We start from the raw sequence: 15,371 nt of genomic DNA on the forward strand, positions 1-15,371 counted from the left end.
GAAAATTTTTTTTCCATTTCCTCTTTGCATAGAGCCCAAGTAAAATCAAGACAAAATTTCCTGTTATCTCCTGTGTCAGAGGGAAGATTTTTTTCCAGCCTACCCTTTCACCTAGAATGCAGCGCATCAACAATCTCAGCTTTATGCAGAATTCTTCATTCTGGTTCCTTTTTGCACATGGTTAAAACTCAATCTGCTAAGAATAGAAAACTAGAAACAACCTGTCAACCCACTCCTTCACCCTGCTCCAGGGCAACATAGCATGGGCTTAAGGGCTTACAGTTTTAGTTTTTAGTTCCTTTTTTGTTTCTGGAACCTGGAGATTTTCTTGTCTTTCCTGCATGTTCAAGAACGTATTTAAGGCCAGGTATGGTGGCTCACGCCTGTAAACTCAGCACTTTAGGAGGCTGAGGCAGGAGGACTGCCTGAGCTCAGGAGTTTGAGGTTGCAGTGAGCTATGATAATGCCACTGCACTCTAGCCTAGGTGACAGAGCAAGATCATGTCTCAAAAAAATTAAAAAAGCATTTAAAAAAGTTGTTCTTTTTATCCAGCTTTTCTGGATATTTGTAGCAGAGGAGTTTTCAGCTTATTTTAGTTAGCCATCTTATTAAAAAGAGAATTTGGGCTCTCCAGTGCATTTGCTACATATCCTCAAGGGAGTGCTCACTCTAAAGTGCAAAGATGAATTCCTCTTTGCAACTCTTCAGTGGATCCTCACTCCTTAGTATGGTATGCAAAGTCCACTATTATCCAGCAACTGCCCATTTCTGCAATTCCACATCCTTTCACTGTCCCATGTACACTCCATTCTCTAACCACTCCTATTTACAATCCCTAGAACTCTCCTTGTTTCATGCTCCTATGCCTTTAAATGTACTGATTTCCCTCTCTCATCTTTATTCTGCACTCATCCACCCAATGAGTACTCATGGTTACATGTCAGTCTTCCACTGAAGCCATTCCAGACCCAACCAAACTAGGTTCTCTTCTTCCTGAAAACAGCTAACATTTATTATGCTCGTTACATGCCAAGCATTGTAATAGCTCATTAGTTTTTAACAACCACCTTATGATATTGTCACTATTACTATGCCCATTTTCCAAATGAAGAAACTAAGAGTGCTCAATAACACAGAGCTATAAACAGCACAGCTAGAATTTGAACCCAGGCAGTCTATCTTTAGATCCTCCTCTATTAACCTGCTCTATTAATATATACCATATTGCCTTCTATAATTATACCTTGCCTAACAGCTATTATTACATTTATTATACCACATTTCAACTGCATGTTTACATACCAATCTTCTCAACTACAGTTTGAGACAGAATCATGCTTTACCCCTATTTGTAGCTCCAGTGCCAGTACAGAGAAGATTCTCAAATGGTTACTAAATTAATGAACAACTGAAGGTAACATCCCCACAGCCAATACTTTAGTCCGGCCCCCTTCATCTCTTGCCTGAACTACTAAAATAATTCCCTAACTGGACTCCCTTCCTCTAGTTTCTACTCCCATCTTCCCTCCTCCAACCAATATGTATTGTCTTTATAAATTACATTATGACCATACATTTCACTACTTAAAAATTTGTAAGGGCTCCACACTGTCTATAGGATAAGTCCAAAGTTCTCTTAGCATGACATGCAATGCCCTTCATGATCTGCCATCTGCAGTCTCTTCTCTACTCCTTCCTTACTCCACTCCCACCTCCTGTTTTACTTCTTGCCAGTTAATATCCCAAGAGCCTTCTTGGATATTCCAAGCACCTTCATGCCTTTGTACATGCAGGCTCTTCTGCCTGGAATGAACATACCCTTCTCCCTCACCTAGTGAATTCCTACTTTTTTCAATATACAGTTCAAATGCCTTCCTCAGGTTTCCTCCAGATTCCTAAACTGTTAGCATTAAGCATTTACCTCACGTAACACTTTGTATTGTTATTTGAGTGTGTTTCCCCAACCACACTGTGGAGTCTTAAAGAATAATGACCATGTCTTACTCACCGTTTTTTATTGTATCATCTTGCACAGAGTGTGCCCAAAAAAATGCTCATTGAATTAGTGGAATAAAATCTGACAAACATATCCTACATCATGTATTCAAGCAAACTCACATATAAGTGAATTCAAGGTGGGCAACTCTTCTAAGATTAACTGGAAATTAGACGAGGAGGGAGTAGAAATATGAATGAACAAACACCTCCCCAATTCCTGCTGCTCAATCCTGAATTCTATAGACCGGAGCTGTTCCCTCAATGATAGTTAATGTTCAGTTGTTAGAATACACGGTGAGGTAATCTCACCAAGAGTTTTAAAAAACACATAAGCAAAAGGCAAATGTTTCCTGCATTGGTATAACACATAAGGACACTCTCAAATTCTGGAATATATGTCATTAAGGATAATGGGATGAGCCATTTTATACATTTTAAAACAAATCCCACAGACAAGGGAAATTCCTGTCCTTTTACACTATAATCACATGGTCTCATTACTTATTAGTCCTAAGTATAATTTAGGCTACACACACAGCAAACATTGTCTGACAACTACTTGTTTTTCATAGAAAGAGGAAATTTTTTGAATATATAAATGTTAACCCTAAGTGATCAGGGAAGTTGAGATGGGATAAAGACAAGGGATAAATGAGGCAGCATGCAATGTCTTTTATCTATTCAATTTTCAAAATGCACTTTTAACACCACAAATTAAAAAAAATTTAAACTGTTAATTTAAAAGATTCATCTGCCTTTGTCTAGCTTTTCTCTTCAATCATTACCCATGGCAGAAGAAAAAGAACTGTCCTAAAAAGTAAAATGTTCTTAGTTTCTTTTTATTTTTTTATTTATTTTTTTTTTTTTTATTTTTTTTGAGGCAGACTCTTACTCTGTTGCCCGGGCTAGAGTGCCGTGACATCAGCCTAGCTCACAGCAACCTCAAACTCCTGGGCTCAAGTGATCCTCCTGCATCAGCTTCTTGAGTAGCTGGGACTACAGGCATGCGCCACCATCCCCGGCTCATTTTTTGTGTATATATATTTTTTAGCTGTCCATATAATTTCTTTCTATTTTTAGTAGAGACGGGATCTCACTCTTGCTCAGGCTGGTCTCGAACTCCTGAGCTCAAATAATCCACCTGCCTCAGCCTCCCAGAGTACTAGGATTACAGGCGTGAGCCACCGCGCCCGGCCATAAAGGTCTTAGTTTCAAGTTCATAGGCTGTATAATTTAGAATAATCATCCTTGATTTCAAATCAGAAGACAAAATGAATTTTTAAAATTCTTAAGAGGCTTAATTTGTCACAGGATTTGAGGGGAAAAATTAAAGCTTAAGAGTAGCTTTAATGTATAGTTCTAAATCTACCTATGTACACCTGTGTGGTAAATATGCTTTTTAAATCAATAGACCAGGACTGTCTCTAAATTTAGAATATAAGCTCCATGAGAGACGGATCTTTAATATTTCATTCACGGTGTTTCCCAAGAACCTAGAATAGTGCTTGCTACAGAGTAGGCATTCATTACATAATTCCTGAATACTGCTGAAGATAGTCCAAATATTAAATATATCAATATATACAATCAGCTGCAGATCCTCAAAGAACATGAAGCTGAAGTCTGAATTCATCTTGAAATGATCACTGACATAGCCTTCACTGGGTTTCACAAATCAACAAGAACTGATATTATATCGAAAAGCAAACTAACAGTGCATGTAACAATTAAATAAAACATTTACACAGGAGTCATTAAGGTTCTGAACCTTAAAGCATACCAAGAAGCTGGCAAAAAACCAAAAAATGTCACCAGTGCAACCAAAATTTTCAACAAGCAAAACTCTTACACTTTTTTCATAGACAAAGCAATTCCAAAAGAGAGATCGGACTTTAACAAAATTTAAAAAAGAGTTGGAATTTCACTTAAACACCAGTGCATTTACTACAAAATTTCATTTCCAGTATTATATAGCTAGCCCGACATTTCCTTTATCAATTGACCTAACTATGCCAAAAGAATACCACTAAGCAATATACTTCTGAATATTCCTAAAATAGCTAATTCTGTTGCTGTTTCCCACTCATAAAAGCAGAATATAAATATTTATAAAACTGGTATTTTCAGTTTCTCTCTCAAAAGCCATCATGAGCATTTCACTGTGAATTAGGCTGTTTCTTTCAGCCCTTGTTTACTACTATTCATTCATGTAAACCTTTAACTCTCTGTTCTGTGCCTCAGTTTTCTCTTCTATAGAATGAAGGATGTGAATTAAAACAATGATTCTTAGCCTTTTTTTTTTGCAACCCTTTGAGAATCTGGTGAAAGCTATGCGATCTCGCCATAAAAATACACATACACATTTATATAATGATTTTATATAAACATTTATAATAGCAAAAGATAGGAAACAACCAAAAGTCCACCAAAAAATGGTTAAGTAAATCATGTTATAGCCATTCAACGAAAATACATATAACATGAGAAGAATGAAGAAATTTCCTATGTACTGACATGGAAAGACTTCCCTCATCTAATGTTAAACAAATCAGTTACAGGACAGTGTATGTAATAGACAACGTTTTGTATGAAAAGGGCAAAAGTAAATACACTTGAATTTTCATGCAGATGCACAAACTGTGGAAGAATAGACAAGAATCTTTGGTGGGAGTGGGAAACTTTTCACTACATACTTTCTTATAGTTTCATTTAAATCATGTGAATGTACTCCCTATTACAATTTTAAATTAAGAAATACTATACATAACTGCAAGAGGTTCAGACAAACCACTGAAGCTATAAGATAATTTCCGAGCCCTATTTCAGTAATATTTTTCTACACTTCTAAAATTCTTTAGCTGAATAAGCATGTAACTGTATACTCAATGATCCAACAAGAATATTTAGGAAAAATATTTTTCATTATGATTCTCACACAAACATACAAAGTAACTAGTAGGTACTAAGTGACTCTGTAATGGATCCTAATTTGTAATCTCATTTTAGATAATTTTCCTTAATCAATGGATACACTTTATAACAAAAATTTCTTCAAGGCAAAAAAGTTTGCACAAATCACCAAGCCATAATCCTTCTCATAGTTCAAATTTCAGACATGATATTTCACAGTGGACTCCAAGCTTAGGAAAACAAAATAAAAATCTCTATTGTATTTGACCATATAATCAACAGCACTATTAGGGCGACCATAGAAATACTTATAATTTGACCATATTCTCAGAATTTGAAGCAAATTAAATAGCATATGAGATCAACACGTGGTATCCACAGATTGGATGATATTTGAGAAGACCTTCATCCTTGATTTGAGCAGGAATCAGGTGGAACTGGGCTTTCATCCTTAGGCAAGTTACTTAACCTCTCTGGACCTCAGATTCATCTATAAAATGGAAATAAAAATACCTATCTCATAGGGATCTTGTGAGTAACAAGGAACACACAAATAGAAAGTAAGATGCAGGTCCCCTCAACTCCAGAAACAAAAGGAAGGTATCCTAGGACAGTGACAGGTTTCTCTGACTGCTTGAATCAAAACAGACTGCACCCTGGAACTTGTAGTTTCTAGGGACTGCACTTTCATACACAAGCTATGCCTCCTTTTCCCGAATGAAAATAACACATGCCAGAATTCCCAACATAAAAGATGCAAATATCTGGCTTTTCCTGATTTATGTGTCTTGAAAATCTCCGCCTATGTAAGCATTTTTTATCAATGTTATGTTCACTGGGTGTGTCCCAAAAAGAGTCCTAAGTTATAACGCAGTCATGTTTTGTGATTTAAATAGGGGGCATTTTCTATCTCAGACCAGAACCAAGGAGTGGCAGGCTGCTAGTGGTAAGAAAGGCAAAGAAGTTCAAGTCAAAAGTCCTGCAACATTTAATTGCCATGATGATAGTAGGAAAGTGTCAAGGAGATAGAAGCAGCCCCTGCCAACCAATCTTTGTTTCCAAAACTTTTAAACCCAACCCAGCTTTTTTGTCGGGCACTACTGGAGCTTATTATTAGTACTATTATAAATATAAATCGTTGTCATTTATTCCTTCCTAATTCTGTGCCAGGCTCTGTGCTCACCATGCATTTTTCAAGATTTTATTAAAAGAACTGCTGCACATGTGAGCTCATTCTCCCAACCCACTCTGCTCTCAGGCCTGAAAAGCTCCCTCTACACCCTCAAATTCAACCTGTCCCCTAAACTCCGGATCCTTCACTCCCCCCAATGACACATTCGGGCCCAAAAGCAACATCTCCCCAAGCAATACGACCCCAAGCTCTTTATCCAACACTAAACCAAGCACTTCTCTGATCCTCCAGAGCCCCTCCCCCTCCACACACCAATTCCAACCTGCCCCTAACTTGTTCCAAGAATTGTTTCCCTCCAAACTTCTCACTTACGTAAGGCGCGGGGTCCCCTCACTGCCCCTCCAAATCTAACGTGCCTGTACTCCATTCGGAAGTTCAAAATTTAGAAACACATACTGCACCTGGGCAGAGCCCGGGTTCCAACCGAGCGAGAACTCTCCACACCCGCTCGAGGAGGGCCCGGGACTCTCCACCCCCTAACCAGGCCCGGCGGTGGCGCGCTCGGCCTCGGTCCGACCCCAAGCGGAGGAGGGGAAGTCCTACCTGGCTCCGCAGGCGCGGCGCGCGGCTCCGGCTCCGGCCTGGGCCCCGCCGCGGCCGCACCCCCGTCCCGGCGCGGGCGGCAGCGCTCGGGCTGGCTCCGGCGGATGCGTTCGCCCAGCACCTCCGCGTCGGCCTGGCTGTCGTCGCGGGCCCGACGGCGGGCCCAAGCCGGGCCTCGGGCGCGGCAGCGCGGGCAACCCGGGCCGGCCGCGTCGGAGGCGCGTTGGGCACAGCCTCGGCACAGCGAGTGGCCGCACGGCAGGGCCGCCGCTTCCCCCGGGGGCTCCAGGCACCCGGCGCAGCCCGACACCTCCGGCCGCGGCGGTGGCGGCGGCTGCAGCAAAGGCGGCGGCAATACCAACAGCGCGGGCCCAGAGGCCGCGCCCTGAGGCCCAGTCTTAGCTGCCGCCATCTCGTCACAGCGGCCCCGCCGGCCCCGCCGACTCAGAGCTGCCGCCGCCGCCGCAGAAGAGGCCCGAGTACTCGGACCTGCCGCCGCCATCTTGTTTCCCGTTTGAAGGGAGAGTCCGTTGCGAGGGAGAAGAGTAGAGGGCGGGGCGGGGCGCGGCGGGCAGCGTCTCTACATATTCATGAGGGGGCGGGACTCCAGCGAGCCCAGAGGCGGTTCTACCCGGACCTGGTTGGCGGGAAGGGACAATTTATTAATATTTATTAGTTATTATTTATATATCCGGTCATCAGCCTCGCCCTCCAGGGTCTGCAGTTTCCTCTTACTGAAGCAAAGGAGGCTGAGCACTGAGGGGATTTATTTAGAAATTTTGAGCGATATTAGACTTTAATTACGCAGTAACTACACTTATTTATCCTGCAATACCTTGATAAGTGAAGCCAAAGTGAACGGAGAACACATGAATTATCCAGAAACCTGCCTTAGTGCTTCATTTAATGTGAGGGCCCGATCGGTGTAGCCGTTGTGCCTGAAACCAGGCCTACCGTAGTAACTGCCACAAGTAACAACAGCCTCTTGTTAGTCCTCATCTCCTCATCGTCTCATCCTCTCCGTATCCCTCCCTGAGACTCCCCTCCCTTGGCTGGCAAAACCACACTTTTCTGTTTATTTCCCAGCCGTTAGCCCCATCTCAGACTCCTTCCTTGGGCTGTCCACCGTGTCTGGGGCTGTAATGTAAGGGTTCCTCCAGGCTCAGGCCTCAGCCCCCTTCTCACTCTGCTGCTCGCCTGCCCCAGCTCACACTTTCTTCCCTCTGAAACTCCAGATTGATGTCTGCAGCCCAGACATCCTGCGTCCAGCCCTACATCCTCAACTGCCTGATGGAAACATCCTCTTGGATGTCTGCATTCCTCATGTACAAAACTAATGTCACTGTCTTCTCCCTCCTTTCAAATCAGCTCTTCTTCTTATTTCCCTCATTCTATTAAAGGTACCATCCTTCCAGGTCCTCAAGCTCCAAACTTAGTCATCTTTAATTTTTCCCTCATCTCCCACGTCCTGTCAGTGACTTAGTCCTGCCAATTCTCTCACCAAAATGACTATTTTCCCACCTATTTCCTCCTCTTTGTCCCATTCCTACTGCCCAATTCAGGTCCATCATCTCTCCCCTGGATTATTGGGGCTAGTGTAGATTCAGTGTCTCCCTTCTCACATCCTCTCTTCCTCTAATTCATCCTCCGCAGCGCTTAGAGTTGCCTCCCAAAGGCCAGCTCTGACCATGTCATTCCTGCTCAGGCCATGGTGAGATGCTCAGACTTTGACACCAGACCACTTTTAGGATTTAGAGGGTACAGGAGAAAAATGGGCTCCCCTCAGATGGAGATATGATTCTGCTACAGCAATTCTCCCACTCATTGCTTCTTTGCCCTAAGGTAGATTTGGAGCAGGAAGGCATTAAATAAGTGGCATTCCCTACTAGGAATCTTTATAGGAAAGCATCAGTTTTGTAAAAAGAGCAAAATCAAAAAAGCAACATCACAGAAGGCATCAGAAGCCCTGGGTTTCGATGAGATTGCCCAGAGCTAGTGGTAAACCAATCCAAGGTAAAGTGATTGGTCAAAGTCAGAGAGCAGGAAAAAAAAAGGAAGTGGATTCTCAAGATGAGAACCAGATGGCTAAAGGACAGTCAAGAATTGAAGAAGGGTCAATGAATAATTGAAACAAAGATTTGTGTGCACAAAAGCCCAGACAGTCAGAATCCTGCCAGACACAGAAGTCTGGCCTTGGCTGGTCTGACCTTTATCTATGGGTCTTCCCCACTTCCCTCCCCACTTGAGGTTCTTGAGGACATTTTGCCCAGATTCTTTTTTTTGTTTTTTTTTGAGACAGTCTCGCTTTGTTGCCCGGGCTAGAGTGAGTGCCGTGGCATCAGCCTAGCTCACAGCAACTTCAAACCCCTGGGCTTAAAGGATCCTACTGCCTCAGCCTCCCGAGTAGCTGGGACTACAGGCATGAGCCACCATGCCTGGCTAATTTTTTCTATATATATTTTTAGTTGGCCAGATAATTTCTTTCTATTTTTAGTAGAGACGAGGTCTTGCTCTTGCTCAGGCTGGTCTTGAACTCCTGACCTCGAGCGATCCACCCACCTTGGCCTCCCAGAGTGCTAGGATTACAGGTGTGAGCCACCACACCCAGCCCATTTTGCCCAGATTCTGACAAGGGAGGCCTCTGCTCCAGAGATCAAACCAACCACCCTTAGAAATGGGGCCGTTTGTGCTGGCTATTCACTCTTGATGGATTGAGCCTCTTAATCTGAATGGCCTGTTCACTGTTGAAGGACCTGGGCCACAGAAGCGTAGAGTGCTTTCTTAGATACAAATAAAAACTTACTTTTGCAGAGGGAGAAAGCAAGAGGTCTGAGTAGCATTGGACTAGAAGCCAGGAGATCTGGGATTGGTCCTGGCCCCTTCTAACTCACTGTGATATCAAACATCTAACTTCTTTCTGGGTCTCAATCTCCCCTCCTTTAAAACAAGGGCATTGGAATTTAGCAGTTCTCAGCCTAGAATACATCTCAGAAACACCTGTGTGTGTGTGTGTGTGTGTGTGTGTGTGTGTGTGTGTGTATGTGTGTGTGCGTGCCTGTCAAGGTCCCACCTCAGATCTACTGAACCCAAAAACTCAGGTGGGGGATGCCAGGATGTATACTGTTGTTGTTGTTGTTGTTGAGATGGGATCTTGCTCTGTCACCTAGGCTGGAGTGCAGTGGCATGATCATAGTTCACTGTGGCCTCAAACTCCTGGACTCAAGTGATCCTCCTGCCTCAGCCTCCCCAGTAGCTGGGATTATAAGCACAAGCCACCATTCCTGGCAGGATGTATAATTTTTTAATACCATAAGAATTCTAATGAATACTCCTAGATAAGACAACTGCAATAGATAAGTTCAAAGGTCCGCTTCAACTCTAATATCATAGAAGTCCAACTCCCAATTTCCAGTCTCTTCTGTCTTCTATGCTGTTGCCAAAGCAATCTTACTAAAGCAATAGCGGTGACAGAAAGCAAGGCAAACCTGAGAAATCTGGAGAGTTGTTCACTATGTGGGAAGGTGATGGAGTTGTGGATGATTCTAAAGTTTCAAGCCTCACACCATGGGATTGTGATGACAACTGACAAAACCAGAATAACTAGGAAAGAGAATCAGTCTGAAAAAAGAGGAGGAATTTGGCATAGTGGACATTTTGTTTTGTTTAGTTACTACCAGCATCCAAACCTCCTTGCTATTTGTGGGAATGCCCCATTCTGTGCAGTATTGATGAAACTAGGGGAGTTGAAGCGTGGGAGTGGGGGGATGGTCTTCTCCTTGCCCCTGAGCAGCCAGGACATGACATATGCCTAGGCTTAGCCACCTGGCCACTCCTCTCTGAACTTGGAATCTTCAGCAGGTGACACGAAAACACAGAGACAATTTCAGAATTATTCATAGCAACAGAGACAGTAGGTGTCCAACAGCAGTAGGTTCCTGATGGGGGTTGGAGGTGAGGGCTGGTGTCCCTACCATGGTGATGGGAGCCATGCCAGATTGTTCCTGAGGCACGAACTTTGTTGTAGTGCCTGTGCCTGGCCTTCCTAGATTATAGCCCATTCTCCATATCTGACTCTCCAGCCTTCCTATCAACTCTTTCTATACTTTCAGCAAATCACTTTTTTAAAAAAATTACTCACAATCTCTGTTGTTTGCATCAAAGTACTCTGACAGAGATATTGGTTTATTGTTTTTGAAGTGTCACCTGAAAATGATTGTCAAGGGTGCTTTGTAGATTATAAAATAATACAGGAAGCTTAGGACAACAGCCTAGAGCAGAGCAAGCCTGAATAGCATATGTTGGTTTTATCTAAGCCCCCACCTATACTACAGGCCATCAAGGGAAGAGGGACTCACACACTTTAATGCAGGATGCCAACTGGATAAATGACAGTGCAGCCATAGGTACCAATGTTTCCTCTCCAGCTGCTTTTGCTCTGCTACTCCTGCCATACTTTCTGAGGATTGCATTGCTGCCAAAATTCCCTGCCATCCTTCTCATAGTGCCTCTACCCAGATAGCTCTCCATGGCTGTGTACAACCACTAACCCTCATCACTCCTCACCCACAACACTGCAAACCTTCCCACTTCCCTCAGCTTCTGGCTCCAGCTTCTCCTTGCTGGACTGAAAGACACAGATGTGAACAAGGCCATTCAACCTAGTTCCAAGTAGAAACAAAGCTGTTTCTTCCTGTGGGCTCAAGAACCCCTTCTTGCCAGTCCAGGTGCTGCTGAGTCCATCCTGAGACCGCACACATCTAGGAAGGAAAAGGATCAGTCATTCCCTCAGACCACACCAGTGCCACCTCTCCTTTACCCTCCTCATCTCTTGGGGTGGCAACTTCCTCCTGTGCTTTCTTCCTCCCTCAAGCCAGATTTCTGCTCAAGATTTGGCCCTTCCCTTTTGCTTTAAAAATTCTTGCTACATTCTTACTATCTTTCCTCTTCAGTTCCTCCCCTTTTGTTTTAAAGGAAGAAGTAGCTCTTTTTGCAAATCTAATCCCTCTACCTCTGTTTTTCATGTCAGCTTCCCAGTCTCCTCCAGACCCTTTCCAAACACTCTAGGAATACAGATAAGATTTGGTCCTTGCCCCTTCAAGGTCACAGCCTAAAAGAGAGGTAAAGGTAGAAATAAGTAATTATAACAGAAAACAAAAGAATTATAGCAGAATTACAAGTGCTGTAACAGACATATACAGGGTGCTGTGGAAACAGAGAGCAAAAGTGGGAGGGAGTTGAAGGGTTCACAGAAGAGGGGACTCTGTTTTGAAGAATGACAAGGAGTTCCCCAGGCATTCCAAGGGAATGCATTCCAAGGCAAGGCATTCCAGGCAGAGAGAAAATAAGAGCTGAGGAACAAATGTATAAAAAGTTCAGGATTAGGCCAGGTGCAGTGGCTCATGCCTATAATCCTAGCACTTTGAGAGGCTGAGATGGGAGGATCGCTTGAGGCCAGGAGTTAGTGACCAGCCTGAGCAAGAGCAAGATCACCCCATCTCTACAAAAAACAGAAAAATTAGCCAGGCATGGTGGGACACACCTGCAGTCCCAGCATACTCAGGAGGCTGAGGCAAGAGAGTCATTTGCCTAGGAGTTTGAGGTTGCAGTGAGCTATGATGACGCCACAGCACTTTAGCCCTGTCTCTAAATAAATAAATACATACATATATAAATAAAAGCTCAGGATTTGTGTGGGACTGACAAAGAATTTGATGTGGCTAGAACATTGGGTTGGAGATGAGGCTAAAAACTTGGAGAAAAAAAGAAACTAGAATTTATTGAACAACTACCATGTGCCAGGTGTCATGGTGAGTTAATGTACGTCTCTCATTTAAACCTGAAGTAACCCTGTGAGGTGGGTACATTATTATCTGCACTTTACAAAGGAATACTCTCAGGATCTTGGGGGACCACTGAAAGATTTACTGTTTGGACCAAGGGAGTATTACATATGGATTTGTGTTTTATAAGCATAACTCTCAGTCCTATTATCAGTGAGGAATGAAAACAATCTAGACAGACTTCATCCCACCCCAACACAGTTATCACTGAAGAAAGTATTGTGCAGCTAACATTCATGCATTTAGCAAATATCTATTGAACATCTACTATGTGGCAGGATAATATACATGCTGAGACTTCAGCAGTGAGGAAGGCAATGTCTTTAATGTTTATCAAGTTTCAAAGTACTCATGGTCAGAAAAAAATTCTATTTTACAAACAAGCACATTGGTGGTGCAAAAGAGTTCTTTAATTTCTTTAAATTTCCCCTACAAATACCTCTAAATCCACTTAGAATTGGCACCTTTTCTCACTCACGCTCCACATCACCCTCCCCTCCCTCAGTCTTTCTTTCTGTCTCCCCTGCACTCAGAGCCCGATTTTTCTTCCTCTAGGCTCTGGCCCAAGGTTCCAAACAAGCAATTCCCTCTTTGATTTAGTTGTGTGTGTGTGTGTGTGTGTGTGTGTGTGTGTGTGTGTGTTTTAACTTTGACAAGTAAAATTCTATATATTTATGGTGTATAGTTGTTCTTTTTTTTTTTTAAAGAGATAGAGGTGGCTTTAAGAAGTCCTTTATGTTCAATATATAGAGAATAAGGAGGAAAAATGGACAAATAATCCTACCCATCCCCATTTCAGAGCAAAACATCTAAAAGACAAACCTTTCTCAGTTAGTGTTTTTCACTTTTTATAGTATAAATCATATTTTTTATGCTCACAGAGTCTGTGTATTTTCTCAATGTCACCAAAGAAACCCTTCTACTACCTTCTCTTTGTCTGGACCAAGTCCCCAAGAAGGGTGGGGCCGTGGACCTACCCCAGGAAAAAAGAGAGAGCGCGCAAAAATCCCATTTGGGCATAAAAAAATAGATGTTACATTGTGAGTTACATTGAGCAGAAAGAAGGGTTTGCCTCAGAAGGGGGCCCTCTGATGGGAGCAGAAGACAAAGTCAGGGGAGCTACAAAATAGTCTCTTAGAGACTGACTTTGTCTAGTTTGTAAAGAAACAGGTAAGTGATGGGTTCGGGGGGAGGCTGAGAACAGCATGATCCCCCAAGTTCCTTTGTACCGAAGGAAGAAAGGATTCTATACCAATCTATCAGTGATCAGGGAGGAGTCTGATTGATTCTGTTCTAGAATGGTACTAGAGTTGTTTTCTAGGCTCTGAACTCTGCTTTCCCGTCCCTGGGAAAAGCCTGAAGCTAAGTCTCCTGGGACTGTGATGTCGCTGAGCCACCACCAGGGGGCAAACTGAGACTATATGGTGGTGTCCACCCAGTTGCCATGGAGCCAAACTCCAGAAAGTCAGAGGTAGAACTGGCTTTAGAAATCATCTAAGGTTTCCGATCAAACCTCTTTGTTTATGGAGAAGAAAAACAAAGTCTAAAGAGAAGAAATAATTTGTGAAAGACACCATGAGTTAATGGTAAAGTAGAAACTAGAAACCAAGTCTTCTGACTACTCCAGTTCTATACACATTCTACTACACCAAGCTTTCTCCTGTCTCATATTTAATTCTACAATAAACTGGTGCTTAATGATATCTTTTTTATGTAAAGGACTTGTTTCCCCAATTAAATTGTAATAACTTGGGACAAGGGACCATGTGCCAACACTGTACATCTTCTCTTCGGGTACCTAGCACATTGTCCTGTGGGCTGCCTGTAGCCAATACAAGACGGCAGATTTCAACAAATGGTGGAAAACTGCTACGTGGCTGGTCCAGCAATGGTTCCTGACAACACAGAGATGAAAATATGCCATCTCTGCCTTCAAGGAGCTCGCTATCTAGGGAGGAAAACAGATATGTCAACAAATAACTATAATTCAGGAGACTAACATTTAATAATGGTATAGACAAAGCAATATGGAAGCCCAGAAGTGACTAACTACATAGAAGGGATACAGAAACTGGGACTAAAGGAAGAATGAGAACTCAACAAAGAAGGGGAATAGGACCTCCAGATAGAAGAGCAGAGTAAGCCAACACATAAAGACTTGAATACATGATGCGTTAGCTGAAAATGATTGGTTCCAAGTAGCTGTAGCACAGTATATATAAGGAACTGGACTGGGGACAGAGGGGGAGGAGTAAATAAGACTAAAAAGGAAGTTTGAGGTCAGCTGTAAAGTTGCTGTTCATTCATCAGTCATTCAACAAACATTGAGTACTCCCATGTGCCAGGCAGCACTATTGTTGACAATGATGGTGATGGGATGATAATAAAAGTGAGCATAGTAGTAATAATGATGAAAATACTAATATGCTTGAATTCCAAGAATTTGGAGTCTTGAGTTGAGGGTTTACTCCTCACATGAATTGGATAATACAGATAAGTATTCTATCCTCCACTTATTTTCATTCATTTTTTAAAAATTGGCTGAACATGGTGGCTCACACCTGTAATCCCAGCACTTTGGGAGGCCAAGGCCAGGAGATTGCTTGAGGCCAGGAGTTTAAGACCAGCATGGGCAACACAGTGAGATCCTGTCTCTACAAAAAAATTTTTTTAAAAATTAGCCAGGCATGGTGGCACACACCTGTAATCTCAGCTACTCGAGAGGCTGAGATAGGAGGATCCCTTGAGCCCAGAAGTTTGAGACTGCAGTGAGCTATGATTTTGATTGTGCCACTACACTCCAGCCCAGGCAACAGAGTGAGACCCTGCCTCTAAAAAAAAAAAAAAAAGAAAATTCACTTTCCATGCCAGTAGTGCTCCCACAACC

The 15,371-nt window shown here is 42.8% G+C and overlaps 1 protein-coding gene across 1 annotated transcript in view; it reads right to left on the minus strand.

The window, feature by feature from the left end:
* Positions 1-7,146, minus strand: part of RNF169 (ring finger protein 169) — an 81,028-nt gene extending 73,882 nt beyond the window's left edge. Inside the window, exon 1 of the mRNA XM_045555471.1 lies at positions 6,645-7,146. Coding sequence (XP_045411427.1) covers positions 6,645-7,146 — 502 coding nt within the window. The remainder of the gene's footprint in view (positions 1-6,644) is intronic.
* Between the last annotated feature and the right edge of the window lie 8,225 nt (positions 7,147-15,371).

Source organism: Lemur catta, chromosome 7 (assembly GCF_020740605.2).
Source record: "Lemur catta isolate mLemCat1 chromosome 7, mLemCat1.pri, whole genome shotgun sequence".
Taxonomy (NCBI): Eukaryota; Metazoa; Chordata; class Mammalia; order Primates; family Lemuridae; genus Lemur; species Lemur catta.